The sequence below is a fragment of the Rhinoderma darwinii genome, chromosome 3, assembly GCF_050947455.1.
Source record: "Rhinoderma darwinii isolate aRhiDar2 chromosome 3, aRhiDar2.hap1, whole genome shotgun sequence".
NCBI lineage: Eukaryota > Metazoa > Chordata > Amphibia > Anura > Rhinodermatidae > Rhinoderma > Rhinoderma darwinii.
Genome location: NC_134689.1, coordinates 36,946,040 through 36,971,061, shown reverse-complemented (window position 1 = coordinate 36,971,061; position 25,022 = coordinate 36,946,040). Strand labels below are relative to the sequence as shown.

The window sequence follows — 25,022 nt, the reverse complement described above, 5'->3', positions numbered from 1 at the left end:
ATTATAGACAGGGAGCAGTTGTGTCCTGAGATTAGCATCTGCACTGTACAGCTTGAAATAATAGTAGATAAACCTGTGCAGATTCATCATGTTGATGTAGAAATTGAAGATATCAATGATAACTATCCAGTTTTCTCTGCAAATGAATTCAAACTGTCTATATCTGAAGTGATGCTACTTGGATCTCACTTTCCACTAGAGGGAGCTATTGACCCAGATATTGGTACAAATTCAATAACAAATTATGAACTCAGTACAAGTGAATACTTTGCAATTGATATACAAACATACACACATGAAAGTAAGTCTGTTCAGCTGGTGTTAAAGAAACCTTTGGATAGAGAACAGATTCCTTTTCACAATTTAACACTGATTGCATACGATCGAGGTAAACCGAGATTAAGTGGCGCAGTGCAACTTCTTATTACAGTGCAAGATGTTAATGATAATGCGCCATTGTTTAATCAGCAATTTTACAGAGTCAACTTGTTAGAAAATGCTCTTAATGGGACTGTTGTCATCAAACTGAATGCAACCGACTCTGACCAAGGACAAAATGGTGAAGTATTTTATAAATTCAATGAACCAGTTTCCCAGCAGGTGTCATCAGCTTTTATAATAGAACCAGAAACTGGAATTATTCGAGTTGCGGGTGAAATTGATTGTGAGAAGAGAAATGTTTATGAAATTCAGGTAGCGGCTATTGACAAAGGACAAATAGCAATGACGGGACACTGTAAGATATTAGTCAATATTATAGATATGAATGATAATACTCCAGAGATTATAGTGACATCACTCAACGTCCCTGTTCCTGAAGATGCCTTAAAAGGATCAGTCGTTGCAGTTATCCGGGCCTATGATAAAGACTCTGGCGAAAATGGGAGAGTCAGTTGCCAGATATCTAAAAATCTTCCATTTATAATAACTCCAACTTTAAGGGAATATTTTTCATTGACTGTAAATGGACAGCTTGATAGGGAAACTATGTCAGAATATGACATTGAAATTACAGCTATAGATGAAGGTTCTCCTCCACTTTCAGTAACAAAATCACTTAAAATTCAAGTAAATGATGTGAATGATAATCCACCAACTTTTTCCAAAATATCTGAATCAGTGTCTATCAAGGAAAATAATCCACCAGGCTCCCTTATCTACACTTTGTCAGCATTTGATCCAGATATAAGCCAGAATTCATTCATTACGTACTCAATCGTTGACAGTACCATTGATGGGATACCTATATCTTCATTTATATCCATTAATCCAGAGAATGGGAAATTATTTGCACTTTTATCTTTTGACCATGAGCAGGTTGCTCAATTTCATTGTGAAATAAAAGCCACCGATGCTGGATTACCACCACTGAGTAGTGATGTGACGCTCTACATTTTCATTGAAGATATTAATGATAATGGCCCAAGAGTTATTGCTCCTTTACCAAATGTTGAGTCTGAAATTACAGAAATTGTCCCAAGATCTGCTAAAGCGGGGTATTTAGTGACTAAAGTCAGAGCCATGGATGCAGATTCAGGCTACAATGCTTGGGTTTCTTATGAACTTAGGAATTTTGGAAGAAATGTTCCTTTTACTGTTGGAAGGCACAGTGGGGATGTTATTCTGATGCGTCAACTTTTGGAGTCAGATGATGATGAACACAGATTGTCCATTGTAATAAAAGATCATGGAGACCCAGCGATGTCTGCAACAGTCACTCTTGTCCTAATACTGGTGGAACCCGGTCAAGATTTGCCAGCAGAAAGAATGAAAGATAAAAGGAAAGAAGTTGAACTCCCAGATGAGAACATTTACTTGATCCTGTCTATCTGCATAATATCTGGTGTATTCCTTGTTACATTGATCACATACACAGTATTGAGATGGAAGAAATGTACCCAGGAAATAGATGAACTGAAACAAAATACAATGTGCCCTAGTATTGCAGGCAGCTGGACTTATTCCCAGCAACGTCAGTATAAAGTCCACTTGAATGGCGTTCCACCCAAAAATGACTTGATTCTTTTTACACCAAACTTTCATCAATCATCATTGTGTAATGCACATTCTAATACTGGTAGCTTCGCATCAAATATTTCTGCAATGGTAAGTAAGCAATACACTTACAAATTTGTTATTTTCATATGTAAAAGACGCAGGGGAAAAACAAGTAAGATTCGGAATGGGACCCTGCTTTGCATTTACCATCATCATCATCATCATCATCAATCATCATCAACTTGTGAATTGGAAAGAAAGGAAAATGTTATTCTTATGGTCTCCACTGTGTCATTCCGTCGATTCTTAGCATTTTTCTACTTCTGTTCATTCATTCATTCATTCATTCATTCATTCTCTTCCCCCTTCATCATCCACAAAGATTCTTAACTGTCCTTTACTTTTGATGTTTTTGTTTTAACTATATTATTGGGCCCCCTACATTTCTGGTCCTAATAGCAGTTGTGTCATTTAACAGTATTCTTGTGCACTATAATAACTTACAGATTTGAGATATTGTTACCGTATTTAGTATTTAAGTATTTCTAAAGAAAACCATGTATCACAATGAGTTATGTCACTTAACACTGCTATATCTGTATATCTACATTTTCAATTACTTTAATAGCACCATATTTTAATTGAAGAGGTTGCCTGGTGTGCATTCGATTTTAGTACGAGATATCAAATGAACTAGAGTAGCTTTGTTTTCATTAAATATTTTTATAATATCAAATAACTTCTTTTAAGGAGTTGACTCTATTAACTATATCTGAGCGACACTAACAAAGTGCAAAGCCATTACATGGTCAGCCTTAACAGCTGATAGCAGGTGGTTTCTCGCTGTGATCACCTGATCACCAGGCTCTGCTTTAATTTAAAAGGTAACTAAAAAAGTATTCAGCACACTCTTTGCAGGTGAAAAGTTTTATTTTAATTTTTTGGAATGCCTGGGGCTAAGTACAAAGTTTCGATCAGAAGACCTTCATCAGGCACTGTGCCGTGCTGGGGACTGATTTGTGGAGTACTGGCGCTTTGTAAATGGCAGCTGGCCGCTGAATCTGGCACTCATTTACAAAGCGCCAGTTCTCCACAAGTCAGTCCCCAGCATGGCTCAGTGCCTGATGAAGGTCTTCTGACTGAAACGTTGCACTTAGCCACTGGCATTACAAAAAATAAAATTGTTCATCTCCAAAGAGTGTGCCGAATACTTTTTTAGTTATCTTGATTGGGTTGGGCCCGTATTTCGAGCACCTACCGGATCTGGTGCTATCTGAACATCTACATATTAATTTAAAAGGTGTTTTGAAATGAGAGTTTAAGGACTTTTTCGTGTTGATGTTTGATATCTGACCACTATTAACTGTGGTTTGCTCATAAAGAATGCTATGTTGAACTTCTATACTTGACCACTCGAGGCTGCTATTCTGTCATTATTTTTCCCTTAACGAAGATGGCTGCTGCTGTTAATGGAAGACATCTTCCTGTTTTCCCCACCTAACCAAACAGTGCATGACTATTGTGACATGTTCTACTCTGGCATCCCCTAAGAAATGCTATTGCATCTTTGCTAGATTTGCTTTTATATTGCTGTTTTTCTCAGGACATTTACCTAGTATCTCGTTGTTATCCGTTTACTTGACCAGTATCATATCACTGTGCTTTCTTTTTGATATAGTCAGTAATTATTTGTTTGTTTTTTATGATAGGTTGATCTTTAACCCCTTAAGGACGCAGCCTAGTTTGGGCCTTAAGGCTCAGAGCCCATTTTTCAAATCTGACATATTTCACTTTATGTGGTAATAACGTCGGAATGCTTAAACCTATCCAAGCGATTCTGAGATTGTTTTCTCGTGACACTTTGGGCTTCATGTTCGTGGTAAAATTTGGTCGATATATTCAGTCTTTATTTGTGAAAAATTGCAAAATTTAGAGAAAATTTACAAAAAATAGCATTTTTCAGAATTTAAAGGCATCTGCTTGAAAAACAGACGGTTATACCACCCAAAATAGTTACTAGTTCACATTTCCCATATGTCTACTTTAGATTGGCATCGTTTTTTGAACATTCTTTTATTTTTCTTGGACGTTACAAGGCTTAGAACATAAACAGCAATTTCTCATATTCTTAAGAAAATTTCAAAAGCCTTTTTTTGAAGGTGCCAGTTCAGTTCTGAAGTGGATTTGAGGGGCCTATGTATTAGAAACCCCCATAAAACACCCCATTTTAAAAACTAGACCCCTCAAAGTATTCAAAACAGCATATAGAAAGTTTTTTAACCCTTCAGGCATTTCACAGGAATTAAAGCAAAGTGGAAATTAAATTTGCAAATTTCATTTTTTCTGCTGAATTTCAATTTTATTCAATTTTTTTTTAGTAACAGAGAAGGTTTTACCAGAGAAACACTACTAAATATGTATTGTCCAGATTCTGCAGTTTTTAGAAATGTCCCACATGTGGCCCTACTGCGCTCGTGGACTAAAACACAAGCCCTAGAAGCAAAGAAGCACCTAGTGCATTTTGAGGCCTCTTTTTTATTAGAATATATTTTAGGCAGCATGCCAGGTTTGAAGAGGCGTTGAGGTATCAAAACAATGGAAACCCACCAGAAGTGACCCCATTTTGGAAATTACACCCCTCAAGGAATTCATTTATGGTTTTTGTTATCATTTTGACCGCACAGTTTTTTCACAGCACCTATTTGAATTGGGCTGTGAAATGAAAAAAATGATATTTTTTCCAATAAGATGTCATTTTTGATCAAAATTTCTTATTTTCACAGGGAACAACATACCCCATTTTGTTGCCCAATTTGTCCTTAGTGCGGCAATACCCCATTTGTGGTGATAAACTGCCGTTTGGGCCCATGGGAGGGCTCAGACGGAAAGGAGCGCTATGTGTTTGTTGGAGTCCAGATTTTGCTGGATTGGTTTTCGGGTGCCATGTTGCATTTGCAGAGCCCCAGAGGTATCAAAGCAATGGAAACCCACCAGAAGTGACCCCATTTTGGAAACTACACCCCTCAAGGAATTCATTTATGGTTTTTGTTATCATTTTGACCGCACAGTTTTTTCACAGCACCTATTTGAATTGGGCTGTGAAATGAAAAAAATGATATTTTTTCCAATAAGATGTCATTTTTGATCAAAATTTCTTAATTTCACAAGGAACAACATACCCCATTTTGTTGCCCAATTTGTCCTTAGTGCGGCAATACCCCATTTGTGGTGATAAACTGCCCTTTGGGCCCATGGGAGGGCTCAGAAGGAAAGGACCACCATTTGGCCTACTGGAGCTTTTCTGGTGCTAAGTCATGTGTGCAGAAGCCCCTGAGGTACCAGTACAGTTGAAACCCCCGAGAAGTGACCCCATTTTAAAAACTACACCCCTTAAGACATTCATCTAGAGGTGTAGTGAGCATTTTGACCCCACAGGTACTGTGTAAAAGATAATGCGCAGCAGATGGTGCAGTGTGAGATTTGCAATTTTATATATGTATATGCCATTTCAGTGTCCAATATAGTGTGCCCAGCATGCGCCACCGGAGATATACACCCCTTAAATTGTAATGTGGGTTCTCCTGGGTACGACAATACCCTACATGTGGCTGTTATCAGCTGCCTGGGCATACGGCGGGGCTCAGAAGGGAAAGATGAGGGGGGTAAGCTGTGCGGAGTGCATCAGGGTAAATTGAAAATCAAGGGATGTATGATACATTTTAAAACAATCTTTTATACAGAGCCCTGGTTTTTCGGGACACGTGTCACATTGGTATATTGTGTTCTTCCTTATCCCCCTCTTATAGCAGACTCTGCACCTCTTTTGACTCTTTCCCTTTCCACCGGTTTGGGGACCTTCTCCTGGAAAGTGTTGCCCTGGTACGATGCGCCCCCCCTTCCTGGTCCCTAAAGATTAGATCTTGAAATTCCAGGAAAGTTCCCCTCTGGCCTGCACATCGATGTAGCACGTACGCATTGTACAAAGCCTTCTGTATGATGTGCCCGGCCAGCTTCTTATACCACACCGCATGGCGCTGTAGGGCTTCAGGACTTGATTTGACAAGTCCATCCCTCCCATGTACCTATTGTAGTCCAGGATGCAGTCTGGTTTGGGGGTGGCCTTTCCTTCATATATCCTAAACCTGTAGGTATACCCTGATGCACTCTCGCACAGCTTATACATCTTCACGCCATACCTTGCCCTCTTACCTGGCAGGTACTGGCGGAATTGAACCCTCCCTTTAAAATGTACCAGGGACTCATCAATAGAAAAACACTTCTCGGGGGTGTATGCTTGGGAAAACCGGGCACTGGAACGGTCTAATAGGGGTCTCCGTTTATACAAACGGTCAAAACTGGGGTCATCTCGGAGTGGGCACGGCTCATTATCAGTATAATGTAAGAAGCGAAGTATTGCCTCATTTATTTATTTTTTTAGGTTCCAGTTCATTTCTGAAGTTGCTTTGAGGGGCCCATATATTAGAAACCCCTATCAAACACCCCATTTTAGAAACTAGACCCCTCAAAGTATTCACAACAGCATTTAGAAAGTTTATGAACCCTTTAGGTGTTTCACAGAAATTTAGAGCAAAGTAGAGGTGAAATTTACTCTTTTTATACCATTTTTTTTATAACACAAAAGGATTTATCAGAGAAACGCAACTTAATACGTATTGCCCAGATTCTGCAGTTTAGAGAAATATCCCACATGTGGCCCTCGGGCGGTAATGGACTGAAGCACCGGCCTCCGAAGCAAAGGAGCACCTAGCGGATTTTGAGCCCTCTTTTTTATTAGGCACCATGTCCGGTTTGAAGAGGTCTTGTGGTGCCAAAACATTGGAAACCCCCCAAAAGTGACCCCAATTTGGAAACTAGACCCCTTGAGGAATCCATTGTAGTTTTCATGGGGTGCATGCGGCTTTTTGATCAGTTTTTATTCCATTTTTAGGTGGCGTGGTGACTAATAAACAGCAATTCTACTATTGTTTTTGTATACTTTTTTTTTTACAGCGTTCACCGTGCGCTATAAATGATATATTCACTTTATTCTGCGGGGCGATACGATTACGGCGATACCAGATGTTTATAGTTTTTTTTATGTCTTATGGCGTTTGCACAATAAAATACGTTTTGTAAACAATCATTCACTTTTTGTGTTACCTTATTCTAAGAGCCATAACGTTTTTATTTTTCAATCAATAAATCCGTGCGAGGATTTATTTTTTGCGTAACGAACTGTATTTTCCATCAGTACCATTTTTAGGTACATGCGACTTTTTGATCTCTTTTTATTCCATTTTTTGGGAGGTGAAGTGACCAAACAATTGTGATTGTGGTACGGTTTATTAATATTTTTTTTTACGGCGTTCACCGTGCGGGATAAATAACAAAATAATTTTGTAGTTCAGGCCGTTACGGACGCGGCGATACCAATTATGTATAGTTTATTTGTTTGTTTATATATTTTTATTAATAATAAAGGCCTGATAAGGGAAAAAGTGGGACTTTTACTTTTATTACTTTTAAAACTTTTATTTTCTTATTTTTACACATCTTTTTTTAACTTTTTTTTTACTTTATTACTTTGTCCCACTAGGGGACATGAGGGCAGGAGGCCCTGATCGCTATTCTAATACACTGCACTACATGCGTAGTGCAGTGTATTAGAACTGTCAGCTACTCACTGACAGCAAGCATAGTGGGTCCTGACGTTGTCAGGACCCACTAGGCTTCCGTCTATGGCATAGCCGGACGCCATTGTTTGGTGTCCGGTTGCCATAGTCACCATCGCCGGCCGCTATCGCGTAGCAGGCCGGCGATGGCAGCTTAACCCCTAAAAAGCCGCGATCTCTATAGAACGCGGCTTTTAAGGGGTTAATCAGCGGGGACACAGCGATCGGTCCCCGCTGTAGGAGCTGTGACAGCTGCTGAACAAGACAGCAGCTGTCACAGCTCCTGTATGTGTCGGGAGGACGGCCGAAACGGCCGTTACTCCCGAGACGTACTATTACGGCATGGAGCGCGAACGATACAGCTGCCATGACGTAATAGTACGTCAAGGAGCGGGAAGGGGTTAAGAATGTGTTTAATAATGATTATGGTTTGATATTGTTTGAGATTAGAGATGGGGATAATTTTTGCACATTCCATTAACACAACAATATAATTGTTATATAGGATTGTTATATATGATAATTTATATTTTAATTTAAGGCATGATTATTCATATAAAACAGGAATTTAGATAGCAAATAACACACATTTTTAACCCAACGTGGTAAATAATAGTCCTATATTAATCTTGTTTAACAGTTTAAACTATCCAACTGTAACCTTCCAATTAAAAAGTTAAACACTTACAAAAAACAATTTCAGGTATTTCAACTGTGATTACTCACACACAGAGAAATGCTTATATGCCTCATGCAATCTTCTAGTCAATTGTGTTACAACTAAAGTTTAGAACAGCTTTTCCCAAACTGTGGTACACGTAACCCAGGGGGTAATCACCGCAGCCTCAGGGGGTAAGCCAAGAGTATAAAAGTAAGATTAAAAAATCTAAGACTGCCCCAGTAACCAGCAATGTTTCATTACTGAATGCTATGGCACTGACATGCAAGCTAATGTGCTTACAAAGTAAGCATGACAGCTCTTAAAGTCCGCTTTTCTTTTGCACCTCCTGTCACTGCCTCTGCTGCTCGCGTCTAACAGCCATCATCAAAATTCTCCTGCTGTTATACAGGTCATTCCAGGGAAGATGGTCGGGTCGGTATGGTCATTTGCAAGGGGCTAGTATGAGCTTTGCAGCTTAATTCTAGTGGTGGGTAGTGGGGTTATAGGAGATTATAAATTTAAGGCAGCCATTGAGCTTTGCTGCTTGAAGTGACCCTTATGTATATTTGTGGGGTGGGTAATAATGAGGATTTAACTATTTTAGAAGCCCATCAAGGGTGGAGTGAGGATTGGACCTTTCTGATCACATTTTACAAGGGGAGGGGGATATAGGGGCAGAGTACAAATTGGGTTTTAGCTTTGTGCATAAATTACCTAGGTGGGGGTTATTGAAGGCTTTGTTCCCTCTACCACTGTGTTTAATAAGGAATATATGAAATGGTGACCTGCTCTACCACTCTATCGTAGCGGTGGAGCAGGCATTCTATGTATTCCCTCCATATAAATTTCAAATAGGGTTGTCCAGTTTAAAAAAATTATGTGCAGATTGTGTATACATGACGATAGATCTATAACTTGCTAATGTACTGTCTGTACGTGAAATTTCTCTGGTAGCAATCTTAAATGCAGTCACATGACCAGTGGTTCTTATCTCCTTCTTATGTGAGGTTTCCTATTCTGAACATGCGGTTGTCTCCCCCTCCCTTCCCTACCCTACCTCTGAATAACCTAATGTCACACATCACATGACTCTTATCTCTTCTGCTCCATGCTCTACCCCCTTACTCCCTGTTGTATTTCACATTCTGGGCAGATCGTGCAGTATCAGTAGCAGAGCTGTGTTGTGTGTGAATACAGTGAGTAATTACAGCACTACCTTACACCTTGTAATAGAGGGGCATATACAGATGTAGCCATCTTTAACTTGATTCTGATAACTTGCTGCAGGGTGATATCACACAACAAAAGCCATTGAAAAGTCATTGAAATGTCAAGATGTTTATTTAATATATTAAAAGTCAAGGTAAGGACGGCTACATCTGTAGGCAGCTGTAAATAAAGGCAATGTTTGGGAGAGGAGAGAGGAATCATAGGAACTGTAGTCCTTTACTTGATAATCTCACCCACAGCATCTTGCCAGCATCAATAGAGCAGTACTGCACAGCTGGGTAACATAATAAAAATGAAAAATAATTACTCCTGAAATATGGTGGCATCACCTGTTGCCCATTCAGACACATATTTTTCATAATCTTGTATAACCCCTTTTAAAGCAGACGGACTTCCTGTGTGTTTCCACCATAAACTATGTAACCCGTTCCCGCTCCTGGATGTACTATTAGGTCATGGTATCTGCATCGTTCGTGCTCCATTACCTAATAGTACGTCACGTGAGGAATGGCCATTTCGGCCATCCTCCCAACACATACAGGAGCTGTGACAGCTGCTGTCTCATACCGATCGCGGTGTCCCCGCTGATTAACCCCTAAGAAGCCGCGTTCAATAGCTATTGCGGCTTCTTAGGGGTTAAACCACCATCGACGGCCCGCTACATGATGGCGGGTGGCGATGGTGGCTATGGAAACCGGAAGCCAAATAATGGCCTCCGGCTATGCCATCTACAGAAGCCTAGTGGGTCCTGACCAAGTCAGGACCCACTATGCTTGCTGTCAGCGAGTAGATGACAGCTCTAATAAACGGCACTACGCATGTAGTGCCGTGTATTAGAATTGTGGCCAGGGCCTCCTGGCCTCTAGTCTCCTAGCGGGACAGAGTAATAAAGTAAAACAAACGTTGTGTAAAAATAAAAAATAAAGTAAAAATAAAAAAAAAGTTTTAAAAGTAAAAAAAAGTTAAAATCCCCCTTTTTCCCTTATCAGTCCTATTATTATTAATAAAAATAAATAAACAAACCTAACATAATTGGTATCGCCACATACGTAATGACAGATTGCGATCGCCGCATTTACGGGGTTTGAAGCACATCGGCAGCCCCCAAAAAGTGATTGTGGGGGCTGCCGATGCTTGTCATGGCAATCAGAGGCCAGACAATGGCCTCCGGGTTGCCATGTATGAAAGCCTCGGAGGAGCAGCCTCCGGCCGGTCCTCCTAGACTTCCTGTCAGTGTGACTGTCACGTCACAATGACAGTTAGAATACATTACACTACGTGTAATGTACTCTAGCAGTGATCAAAGCTTCAAGCCTAAATGTCCCCTAGTGGAACAAGTAAAAAAAAGTCATAAAAAGCTATAAAAATATTTAAAAAAAAGTGTAAAAATAAAAGTTATAATTTATATAAACAAAAAATTCTTTCTTTCCTTTAATAAGACTTTCATTATAGGAAAAAAAATCAACACGTTAAAAAAAAGTACATATATTTGGTATCACCACGTTCATAATGACCCCAACTATAAAACTATAATGTTATTTTTCCCGCACAATGAAAACCCCAAAAAATCAATAAAAACGACACCAGAATCGCTATATTTTAGTCACCACCCCTCCCAAAATAAAGAATAAAAAGTGATCAAAAATTTGCATGTACCCGAAAATAGTACCAATAAAAACTACAACCTGTCCCGCAAAAAACAAGCCCTTACACAGCTTTTTTTTTACTAAAAAATAAAAAAGTTATGGCTCTAATAATAATAATATGGTGACACAGAAAATAAATTATTTTATAAAAAGTGATTTTATCGCGCAAACGCTACAAAACGTAAAAAAAAGATATACATATGGTATCGCCGTAATCGCACCGACCCGCAAAATAAAGTAAAACTGTCATTTATAGCACACTGTGAAAGCCGCAAAAAATAAACTAAAAAACATTGGCAGAACTGCTTGTTTTTGGTCACCCAGCTTGCAAAAAAAATTTATAAAGAGTAATCAAAAAAATTGCATGTACTCCAAAATGGCACCAATGAAAACTAGAGATTGTCCCGCAACAAATAACACACGGCTCTGGTGGTGAAAAAATAGAAAAGTTCTAGCTCTCAGAATATGACGATGCAAAATGTGCAGAGTGTTCCAAAAGCGGATAAGATCCGGTGCCATTTATCAGTGCGACACCAGCCACACATCTATGAATTATTCTTTATTTACCACTTTATTATGCCCTCTTATTATGCCCTAATGTACTCTGCCCAGCCTACATGTGCCCCCACATTATAAACTGAAATACCAGTAAAACCCCAAACTACCAAGCAAAATCTGCGCTCCAAAAGCAAAATGGCGCTCCCTCCCTTCTGAGCCCTGCAGCGTGCCCAAACAGCAGTTTGTGCCCACATATATGGCATTGCCATACCCGGGAGAACCCGCTTAACGTTTTATGTGGTATTTGTTTTCATTGGCACAAACTGGGCACAACATATTATGCACTAAAATGGCATACCAGTGGAAAATTGCAATATTCACACCATCCACCGTGCATTAACCCCTTTGCACACTATGACTTAATAGCACGTAATGGTGCGGGGTTTGATGTATGGAGCGGGCTCACGTGCTGAACCCGCTCAATACGCTGCAGGTGTCCTGTGTATTGCAGCTGACACCCAGGACTAACGGACAGGAACATCGATCGTGCGGTTACAGAAGCCTGTAAAAATAACAATATACTGCAATACATTAAAAAAAATTCAGTTTCCCAGTACATTTTATGGTACTTTAAATGGTGTCAATAGAAACTACAACTCCTCTCGCAAGAAATAAGCCCTCACACCGCTCTACTGACCGAAAAATAAAAAAGTTATGGTTCTCGGAAGGCGGGGAGTGAAAAACTAAAACAAGAAAGCAAAAAATGGATCAGTCTTGAAAGGGTTAATTAATTTCTACTGAAAAAAATTTATGACCACATGTGGGGTTTTTCCGTACTCGTGAGAAATTGCTTTACAAAAATTGGTTGTTTTTTTTCTCCTTTATCCCTTGTGAAAATTAGAAAATTCAACATTTTAGTGGAAAAAAATTGTGATATTCATTTTCGCGCCCTAATTCTAATAAATTCTGCAAAAGACCCGTGTAGTCGAAATGCTCACTATACCCCTAGATAAATTCCTTGAGGGGTGTATTTTCCAAAATGGGGTAACTTTTGGGGGGTTTCAGCTGTTTTGGTCCTTCCTGGGTGTTTCAAACGCGACATGGCACCGAAAACCATTCCAGCAAAATCTGTGCTCCAAAATCCAAATGGCGCTCCTTCCCTTCCGAGCCCTTCTGTGGGTCCGAACAGCTGTTTATTACCACATATGGGATATTCCTGCAATCGGGAGACATTGCTTTACAAATGTTAAGGTGCATTTACTTCATTATTCCTTGTAAATATTAAAAATTTCTATGTTTTTTCAGAAAAACAGTAGATTTTCATTTTTAAAGACTATTTCCAATATATTTACTGAAAAACCTGTGTGGTCAAAATGCTCACTATACCCCTAGATAAATTCCTTGAGTGCTGTAGTTTTCAAAATGGGGTAACTTTTGGGGTGTTTCCACTGTTTTGGCGCCACAAGACCTCTTCAATCCTGACAAGGTGCCTAAAATATATTCTAAACAAAAGGAGGCCCAAAATCCACTGGGTGCTCCTTTGCTTCTGAGGCCTGTGTTTCAGTCCATTACCACACTAGGGCCACATGTGGGATATTTCTAAAAACTACAGAATCTTGGCAATAAAATATTGAGTTGCATTTCTCGTGTAAAACCTTCTGTGTTACAAGACAAAATGTATTAGAAATGACTTTCGGCCAAAAAAATTAAATTGTTAAATTTCACTTTGCTTTAATTCCTGTGAAATGCCTGAAGGTTTAAAACACTTTGTGAATGAAGATTCGCATACATTGAGGGGTGTAGTTTTCAAAATGGGGTGACTTATGGGGATTTCTAATATATAAGGCCCTCAAAGCCACTTCAGAACTGAACTGGTCCCTGAAAAAATGGCCTTTTGAAATTTTCTTTAAAATATGAGAAATTGCTGCTAAAGTTCTAAGCCTTGTAACGTCCTAGAAAAATAAAATATACGTTCAAAAAACGATGCCAACATCAAGTAGACATATGGGTAATGTTAACGAGTAACTATTTTGTGTGGTATTACTATCTGTTTTACAAGCAGACACGTTCAAATTTAGAAAAATGCTAATTTTTGCAAATTATTTCTACATTTTGGTGTTTTTCAGAAATAAATAACGACCACATTTTTTCACTAACATAAAGTACAACATGTCACGAGAAAACAATCTCAGAATCGCTTGGATAGGTAAAAGCATTCCGAAGTTATTACCACATAAAGTGACACATGTCAGATTTTAAAAAAATCGTCTGTGTCTGGAAGGCCAAAACAGGTCGGGTCCTGAAGTGGTTAAGGGGTTAATAAAGTCACCATATGAAATATTTATGGGGATTACATGAAAAGGCTACCTGCTTTAACACTATATGAAAATAATATAAGCGGTATACATAAAATGGCTTGCCCGCTCCACCGCTACAATATAGTGGTAGAGCAGGCATCAGAATTATGTTTTAACAGTTGAATAATATTTTTTTTGTTCTAAAAGTGCTACAATGACAATGATCTATTAATTTTATGATTTATATGTTATTTAGTTCACATTTACAACTGATCGCTTCCTTGGGAGTACTCGGTTGCAACCTCTTGTAACTAGAGGAACTTGACTGAGACAGTTTGAGAAACACTGTTTTAGAACGTCACAATCTGTCTATCCTAATGAAAATATAATATATTATAACTGTCCATTCTATTATTACCTTTAAAACAAACCATCTATTTAAGTAAGGATTTCATGCTGTAGTGTAGCATATGCTGCTAGCAATGATTATGTTATTTTCTGATTTATTTCATATGTTCTTGATATTATTTCTAATATGTTAATGCTATTATGGGAATTGGTAAAGGAATTTATTTTAACATTTAAAAATAAAGCACTAACAATAAAAATTAATTGAGAGATAAAGTAAAACACAGACAACAAGCAGCATTTTAAACTAGATTAATTGTAAGAATCGTCATCATCATCATTTGGATATATTAATATAAAAACTTACATTTCTGATAATAGAAGAAGAGCATTTTGGAGTCACATCTCAATTAATTCTAGATATAATTAGTTATTCAGTAAAAAAACAGTACATCAATTTAATTGTATAAATTAAAAAAATATTACTATAATTACTTAACGTATTAAATACACATATATATATATATATATATATATATATATATATATACATTAATTATGAGTATTTTTACTAACTATATCGTTTTTTAACGTTTATTTATGTTTATTCTACAAATAGACCAGTGAATATTAACAGAAAAATTATCAAAATTATCAAAATTTCAGCATTAGTAAAATGTTACACATTTTTCTGTTTTAGAATTTTTTCTGCTTTTATAATAATAGTTTCAATTAATTGTAATTTATTTTTTTATGCTAGTTTGTAAAAGACACATGTAATATGTTTGATATAATATCAAATATTTTATTTGATCTTTAATGGGCCCACTAAAAAAAAGGGCCTGGATTTTTATAGCTGAAAATAAATGACACTGAACGTAAAATCCTGTAGCACAATTAAAAAAATGAAATAAAAACAATCAAGAAAATATCGTTTTCAGCATTGATATGAAACTGGTCTTTTATTTGCTTTAGACAAAATCTAAAATTTATATAAAAAAATATATATAAAAACAATGTATATAATATTTTTAATGGTTTTGACGGTAAAGCCAAATTTACTTACCTTTGTAATGTAAATCAAAGCATCAAAAAGTGTGAATAATATAAAATAATATAAGTTTATTAGAATTGATTATAAATTATAGTTTAGACCTCGTACTATATAGTGTAATACAACATGAAATAGTCTTAATTATACCCCATAACTGTAATCTATTCTAAGCACTTTTAAGTACTTTTCTTTTAATTCTAACTATATATTTGTTTCTAGTTGTGCGATGAGTTCTGTTCACAGTTTATATTTATTAGATCCCCACAACCATAGTGAATTACTATAGCAATTAAAAGTCTTAGTGAGTCAAGACATTACATTGGCATATTATTATTAACAATGATATTATTAAACATTAGTAGTAGTAGTAGTAGTATTCCTATAATTTAACAAACATAAAAGACATAAAAGAGAAGAAAAAACATTTTATATTTGAGAAAACTATAAAACGCTCCTTCAGCGTAATAGAGAATAACAGGAATTACTTACAACTAGAATTTTGAATTGATTTATCAATATGAACCAATCTCTGCCCCAGTGCTGCTCGCAATAGATTAATCAACAGGGCACAAGCCCTATTGAGGAGTGTGCCAATATCTTAAAACTTGTCATGGTACGTCTTCAACCAACAATTTTGTCTTCACTGAGGAGGACATTGCAAGGATTTTAAATGGAGCAGATGGTGATGTGTCTTTTTTAAGTGTTCCTTCAATATTGGATGTGAAACGCAAAACATGGAAATGGAGTCGAAAAGACTGGTGAATGTAGAGTTACATCTCTTGACTTTGGGTCAATATTACAGGAATCAGATGGTCCCAAGGGGGATGAGATCTCAGCTCAGACCCTCTATGCATATAAATCACAAAGAATTTCATCTTAAATATGAACAACCCTCTAACAGATATGCTTTAGAAGTTATCTTGCTTTACATGGACTTTCCCCATAGAGGCTCCCTGGCTTTAAAAACCAGGATACAAGAGCTCGAGACCACACTGAAAACATTAATGTCCATTGCTAAATTTAACGTACATATGGATAAGCTACGCATATCTATGATGAAGCTTAAGACAGAAATAGAAGAAGCTAAAAAGAGAAAATGGTATAGAGACCAGAGTGATTATAAAATGGGACGTGTTTACTCCTAGTTGAATATTTCTGAGTCCATTACGAATTTTCCAAAAAAGGAACACAAGAGACGCGATTTTGGTAGAGCAAATAATGATGAGGAATCGCATCAAAGACAGAATCCACACATGGAGAATTTTTTAGGGAACAGCGAAACACATATCCCACAACAGGAAAGAATACCAGGAGAGGAGGTCGGAAACGACACAGAACAAGGAAGAACACGCTTTCAAAGGAACTAGAGTCAACAAACAATGAGGAATCCTTACAACAAAGGGAAAGTGCCCCAGAAATTGTGGTAAATATTTCCTCCACTAGTTTGACACCTCCACAATTACAAGTCCTTTCTAAAGGACTTTCTTTTTGTCCTAGTCAAAAAATGGACTGGTTCAAAATAGCGTTAGACCTGATTTACTTCATTAGAAGTGTGAAAATATGGTTTGATATACATGCTTCTGATATTAACCCTAGAGTTGCTACTAGTGAGGTGGGGCGGTCGTGGTTATGGACACATGAACATATATGAGAGAAGCTTATAGGCAGTTGAATGACTCTAACGTCTATAGAGTACTTCCAAGTGACCCTAAGCCTGATATAGAGAAAAAAAATATTTAACATAGTTAATCAAGCATGTGACAATGGGATCATCGACTTGTCTGTAAAAAGATTTTTGATTATTGAATATATAAATGAATAGAAATGTCAGCTCACCCTCCCAGGTGCACGAAGAAGACAGCGATCTCCACGCTATAGGAACAGCATTCAAGCAAGAGGAAAAGATCAAACGGGCAACTGGGGTGATCAATAAGATCTTTGTGTATCTTAGGCAATAAATACAAATAAGGAGTGTTGGGATATTTAATAATCACTATTCAAGAGGAAAAGATCAGCACTCCTTGTGGAATTTGGAAAATAAATCTTCTTTATTTATTTAGATAGCCAGCGGAAGGCTGAACAGCTTAACCCCTTCCCGCCGGATCACGTATATATACGTCATTAAAATCGGTGGCTTACCGCCTTTTCACGTAAATGTACGTCATGGAGATGAAGCTGGCTCAGGAGCTGAGCCAGCGACATCACCGCCGGGTGACAGCTGTATGTTACAGCTGGCACCCTAAGGTATCGGCCAGGACCGGAGCTAGCCTCCGATCCGACCGATTAACCCCTCACATGCTGCGTTCAATAGAGATCGCAGCATGTGAGGAGTTTATAGCCACCGGCACCCCAGCAACGCGAACGCTGGGTTGCCGGTGGCTGCAAAGGCGATCGGAGGGCTAATGCTTACCTCCCGATCAGCCTGTAACGGAATCCTCCTGTGCCCCGTCGTCGGCGGGGCCCAGGAGGCTTCCGGTAACATCGGCAAGATGGCGCCGGCTCAGCTTCCGGCTCAAAAGCTGAGCCGGCGTCATCAGCAGTGGGTGTCCGCTGTATGTAACAGCGGACACCCCGATCTATCGCCAGGAACCGGAGCTAGCTCCGATTCCTGGCATTAACCCCTTCGATGCAGCGATCCATTGTGATCGCTGCATCCTAGAGGTTTGTAGAAAATCGGCAGCCTTGCCATGCGATGGCAAGGCTGGCGACTGCTACCATGGCAACAGGAGCCCTAACAATGGACTCCTGTCTGCCATTACGTAAGCTGATTAGGCCCCGCCCAGAGGCGGCGCCTGATCGGCTTGCTGTCAGTGAACAACTGACAGTTCCAATACATTGCACTACATAGGTAGTGCAATGTATTAGAACATCAAACAAACAGTTGGACATTCAAGTCCCCTAGTGGGACTAAAGAAAAGTGTAAAAAAAAGTGTAAAAAAAGTAAAAATAAAAGTTGGAAAACATACAATAAAAGTTTCAAATAATAACACAAAACACAATCGCCCTTTTTCCCTTATCAAGTCATTTATTATTGAAAAAAATAATAAAGCCATACATATTTGGTATCGCAGCGACCGTAACGACCTGAACTATAAAAATATTATGTTATTTATCCAGCGCAGTGAACGCCGTAAAAAAACAACTCAAAAACACTGCCATAATTACTGTTTTTTTGGTCACTGTCTTCCAAAAATTGAAATAAAAAGTGATCAAAAAGTCGCATGTATCCAAAAATACCGAGTAAAAGTACCGATAAAATCTATACCTCGTCTCGCAAAAAACAAACCCTCATACAGCTCCATCGATGAAAAAATGTAAAAGTTATGGCTCTCGCAACATTGCGACAGAAGAAATACATTCTCTTTCCAAAAGTAATTTTATTGTGCAAAAAGTTATAAAAAAGTTCTATAAATTTGGTATCGCCGGAATCGTACTGATCCGCAGAATAAAGGTAACATGTAGTTTATAACGTACGGTGAACGGTGTATATAAAAAAAAAAGTGGCACAAGCTGGTCATGACATATTTGACACTGAATTGGCATATCTAGGGAACATTTTAATTTGTACCTTCCGCAGCGCAATCATTTATGGAAAAGACCTGTGGGGTGAAAATGCTCACTACACCTCTTAATAAATGCCTTGAGGGGTGCAGTTTCCAAAATGGGGTCACTTCTCAGGGGTTTCTTTTATTATTTCACATCAAAGCCTCTGCAATTGTGAACCAATACTTTATAAGTCGCCAAATTAGGCCTCAATTTTACATGGTACTCTTTCACTCCTGAGCCCTGTCGAATGTCCAGGCAAAAGATTAGGGCCACATGTAGGGTGATTCTAAAACAGGGAAACACCGCATAATAATTGAGAGCTGTCTTGTTATGGTGGCACAAGCCGGGCACCACATATTGGCGTATCTAAGGAAAAATTCCCATTTTCATTCTCCCACATCGTGTGCACACGAATTTCTGCAAAACACCTGTGGGGTTAACATGCTCACTACACCCCTAGGTGAATATCTTGAGGGTGTTGTTTCCAAAATGGGGTCACTTCTGGGGGGGATCCACTGTTTTGGTCCCACAGGGACTTTGCAAATGCAACATAGCGACCAGAAACCAAATGCAGCAAAATCTGTACACCAAAAGCAAATGGCGCTCCTTCCCTTCTGAGCCCTGCCGTGTGCCCAAACAGCATTTTACGACCACGTGTGGGGTATTGCCGTACTCCAGAGAAGTTGCTTTACAAGCGTTGGGGTTCTTTTTTTCCTTTATTTGTTGAGAAAATTAAAAATTTGGAGCTAAAGCTACGTCTTATTGAAGAAAAAGGATTTTTTTTATTTTCACTGCCCAATTCTAATAAAATCTATGAAACACCTGTGGGGGCAAAATGCTCACTACACCCCTAGATGGATTCCTCAAGGGGTGTAGTTTTCTCAATGGAGTCACTTTTTTGGCGTTTTCACTGTTTTGGTACCTCAGGGGCTTTGCAAATGCGACATGGCCTGCGCAAACCATTCCTGCTAAATTTGAGCTCCAAAAGCCAAATGGCGCTCTTTCCCTTCTAAGCTCCGCCGTGTGTCCAAACATCCGTTTATAACCACATTTGGGGTATTGTTTTACTCGGGAGAAATTGCTTTACAAATGTTGTGGTGCTTTTTCTACTTTAGTCCTCGTGGAAATTAGAAAAAATTAGCTAAACCTACATAATCTTTGAAAGAATGACGATTTTTATTTTCACGGCCTACTTCCAATAATTTCTGCAAAAAACCTGCGGGGTAAAAATGCTCACTATACCCCTAGATAATTTCCTCAAGGGGTGTAGTTTCCCAAATGGGGTCACTTTTGGTGGATTTCCACTGTTTTGGCACCGAAAGAGCCCTTCAAACCTGACATGGTGCCTAAAATATTTTCTAATAAAAAGGAGGCCCAAAATCCACTGGGTGCTCCTTTGCTTCTGAGGCCGGTGCTTCAGTCCATTACCACACTAGGGCCACATGTGGGATATTTCTAAAAACTGCAGAATCTTGGCAATAAATATTGAGTTGCGTTTCTCTGGTAAAAACTTCTGTGTTACAAAAAAAATAGAATAAAAATGAATTTCTGCAAAAAAAAATGAAATTTTAAAATTTCACCTCTACGTTGCTTTAATTCCTGTGAAACGTTTAAAGGGTTAAGAAACTTTCTAAATGCTGTTTTGAATACTTTGAGGGGTGAAGATTTTAAAATGGGGTGACTTTTTGGCGGTTTCTAAAATATAAGGCCCTAAAAGCCGCTTCACAACTGAACTGGCCCCTGTAAAAATAGCCTTTTGAAATTTTCTTGAAAATGTGAGAAATTGCTGCTAAAGTTCTAAGCCTTGTAACGTCCTAGAAAAATAAAAGGATGTTCAAAAAACGATGCCAATCTAAAGTAGACATATGGGGGATGTTAATTAGCAACAATTTTGTGTGGTATAACTGCCTGTCTTACAAGCAGATACATTTACATTTAGAAAAATGCTAATTTTTGCAATTTTTCACCAAATTTTGGTGTTTTTCACTGGTAAATATTGAATTTATCGACCACATTTTTCCACTATCATAAAGTCCAATGTGTCACGAGAAAACAATCTCAGAATCGCTTTGATAGGTAAAAGTGTTCCGGAGTTATTACCACATAAAGTGAAATATGTCAGATTTGAAAAAATGGGTCTGGTCCTGAAGGCCAAAATGAGCTTGGTCCTGAAGGGGTTAAAGTGTATTACTCTATGAGTAATGGCTCTTGTGAGCTAGTAACATGTCAGAGAGGACGGATGTTTTATGTATTGTGTCCACTTTAAGCTGTTCAGCCTTCCGCTGGCTATCTAAATAAAAAAAGAAGATTTATTTTCCAAATTCCACAAGGAGTGCTGATCTTTTCCTCTTGAATAGTGATTATTAAATATCCCAGCACTCCTTATTTTTATTTATTGCCTAAGATACACAAAGATCTTATTGATCCCCCCAGTTGCCCGTTTGTATCGGGCAGGGGCTCATTGCTAAATAACACTTCTATTTTGATAGATAGAGCCCTGAGAGACTTTGCTATAAATACCAAATCGTATATCAGAGATACTTCAGATTTCATATATAAATTAAAACAAGTTTCACCACCTCAGGGTTCCATACTTGTTTCATTTGACATGATGTCTCTTTATACGTCTATAAAGCATGAAAGGGGCATTGAGGCAGTTAAACTAAAATTATTGACATCAAATTATAATACAACAAGTTGTGAACTGATCATGTCTTTATTAGAACTGATTTTGACCTCTAACTATTTTTCGTTTGATGATAAATTTTATATACAGCGGAGAGGAACGGCCATGGGTTCCAATATGGCGCCCACCTATGCAAACATTTTTGTTGACATGATGGAGGAGATGTCGATCCATGTATCCCACCACTTCGCTCATGTTTTGAGGTGGTGGCGATACATAGATGACACCTTCCTCATCTGGACATTTAAGGAGGAGTCAATCTTGAGTTTCCATGCATTTCTCAACGGAATTGATCCTGATATACAATCCACTATTTCTCATTCTGATGAAAAGACTCAATTTTTGGATGTCCTGATATATATTGAGGATGGGTTTTATAGAACTATTCTCTTTCCCCCAAAAAAAGACAATAATACTCTCCTTAGATACGAAAGTTGCCATCCTAAAAGAGTGAAACGACCATTACCTTGTAGCCAAATGCTTAGGGCAAAGCATATCGTGGATGATGAAATTAATTTGGATGAGGTGTTGAATCAAATGATGTCTAATTTTTCACAGAAAGGTTATCCCAGAAAATTGGTATAGACACAAGAAGAAAAAATTAAATTAACACCTATGGGGAATGTGATTGGTAAACAACGAGAACCAAAAATTTGAAAACGCATTCCATTAGTTTCAACTTATAATGACTACAGTGGAGATGTGTCTAAAATACTCAATAAACATTGGGGCATCATTAAGAATAGTTACAAACAGATAGAGGAATTTAAAGATGTGCCCCTTATGTCATATAGACGCCCACAAAATTTGTGTGACAAACTCGTGAAAACACAGATCAAAAAAGCTAACAGTACAGGACAACAGACAATATTTGGACCCAAAAAATTGTGCAACTTCCCCTGTCTTCGATGTATTAATTGTCGTCTTATGTGTAAGGGTAATGTTTTCATACATCCCCTTACACTTGAAGTCGCAAGTGGTTTCTCCCACATAAAGCAGAAGGCAGGGACACCACTGCACGTAAATAACCCAGTCGGAGAAACACGTCAGGAAGTGTTTAATTTTATACTCCCTATGTGTAAGGGTAATGTTTTCATACACATATGATTAATGTGATTCATTGCTTATGTGATTGTAATGTTTATCTCTGAATTTTTTTTAACTTACTGTTCTTTTCTTGTTGTAGAGAGAATAGTGGGAATTCGGGACCACTTAGCAACGATGGATACTTCTATACATCATATTAAATGTGGTTTACATACTATATAGTTCCTGTATATATTAATTCGACTGTCAGGGGTTCTTATAGTATTGTTTATAAACATCTTTTTCTAATTCTGTATATTCTCTAGAAAATGAAAGAACAAATATTGACTTAGATGTCAGTTTTATCATACATTATGAGCTATATATAAGTTTAATCGCTTTGTAAGTGGACCCTCTGTTCCGATACACGTTGTATAGGGTACTGTATAGTAGACCTGATACATGAAAATGGATAGAATACAGGTCCTGACTTTGGTTACCACGATACACGTAATGGTGAATCGGGAATCCCGGGTCCACGTGTGGGACAGTTGGTACAATTATGCCTTAGGAGAATGCAATCTGCGCACATAAGCTCAGAAGAGAACTGTTTATATTTCTTCCCTTTCTATTGATAAACAGATATAATAGACATTAGGATGATTATCCTTCCCATTACAGCCAAATTTTTCATTTAGTGAATGTATGAGATTCATCACCTTTTGAGATTATGGGAAGTCGTGTACCATGATACATACCACTTCCGGTGCCTGTGCAGTAGGATGTGTTTCATGTGGTTGCATAGCAACTACCTACTTCCGGTTGAGACTACTGACATGCGCCAGGAACGCCATGGAATTAACTAGAGCAGGGTCTTTTGATATTGATAGTACACCGCTACGGATTTACATATTGCAGCCCTGATTGGTGAGTGGCCCTAGAATCCTAACTCAAACGCATGTTTTTGCATGTTTGATTAGACAATAATCAAGCGTATATGTTTTTAATTTAATGTTGAATTGTGTTTTTTACACTATGTAGTTGTCACATATACACTTCTATTGCTTACACATTTAATGAACTGTGTTTATTATGTGCTCTTATGGATTTCAAAGCTTGTACAATTCTTTATTGCTGGTGCATTATGTAAATGATACACATGCTATTTATACCACTGTCATCAATGTATCACTATGCTTGAAAAAGGTCCTAAGGTTGGACAGAAACGTTGCATCCTGTTTGTTGTTGAAATAAACCACCTTTTTTTTGCCATACCGGAGTGCTGCATGATTTCTTTATTTATATATATATATACACACACACAGATTTTTACTAACTATATCGTTTTTTTATGTTTATCTATGTTTATTTATGTTTATTCTACAAATAAACCAGTTAATATTAACAGAAAAATGATCAATAAGCATATATAAATGTTAGCATTAGTAAAATGTTATACTTTTTTCTGTTTTATAATTTTTTCTGCTTTTATAATAATAGATTCCAATTAATTGTCATTTTTTTTATGCTAGTTTGTAAAAGACACATGTAATATGTTTGATATAATATCAAATATTTTATTTGATCTTTAAAGGGCCCACTAAAAAAAAGGGCCCGGATTTTTTATAGCTGAAAATAAATGACACTGGATGTAAAATCCTGTAGAACAATTAAAAAAATAAGTTAAAAACACTCAAGAAAATATAGTTTTCAGCATTAATATGAAACTGGTCTTTTATTTGCTTTAGACAAAATGTAAAATTTATATTAAAAAAAAGATATAAAAACAATGTATATAATATTTTTAATGGTTGTGACGGTAAAGACAAGTTTACTTACCTTTGTAATGTAAATCAAAGCATCAAAAAGAGTGAATAATATTAAATAATGTAAGTTTATTAGAATTTATTATAAATTATAGTTTAGACCTCGTACTATATAGTGTAATACAACATGAAATAGTCTTAATTATACCCCATAACTGTAATCTATTCTAAGCACTTTTAAGTACTTTTCTTTTAATTCTAACTATATATTTGTTTCTAGTTGTGTGATGAGTTCGATTCACAGTTTATATTTATTAAATCCCCACAACCATAGTGAATTACTGTAGCAATTGAAAGTCTTAGCGAGTCAAGACATTACATTGGCATATTATCATTAACAATGATATTATTAAACATTAGTATTATTATTATTCCTATAATTTAACACATAAAAGAGTAGAAAAAACATTTTCTATTTGAGAAACTATAAAACTCCTTCAGCAGAGTAGAGAATAACAGGAATTACTTCCAACTAGAATTTTGAATTGATTTATCAATATGAACCGATCTCTGCCCCAGTGCTGCTCGCAATAG

General features: G+C 37.5%; 1 protein-coding gene across 1 annotated transcript; it reads left to right on the top strand.

The window, feature by feature from the left end:
* The first annotated feature begins 86 nt into the window (after positions 1 to 86).
* LOC142748893 (protocadherin alpha-2-like) lies at positions 87 to 23,915 on the top strand. The gene is made up of 2 exons (XM_075856267.1): positions 87 to 2,106; positions 22,823 to 23,915. Exons 1-2 carry the CDS (start codon positions 172 to 174, stop codon positions 22,829 to 22,831), a joined length of 1,944 nt encoding a protein of 647 aa, XP_075712382.1. The 5' UTR covers positions 87 to 171; the 3' UTR covers positions 22,832 to 23,915.
* Positions 23,916 to 25,022: the final 1,107 nt, after the last annotated feature.

Coding starts and splice junctions, on each gene's coding strand:
- LOC142748893 (XM_075856267.1), top strand. CDS start 172: ATGCTACTTGGATCTCACTTTCCACTAGAGGGAGCTATTGACCCAGAT.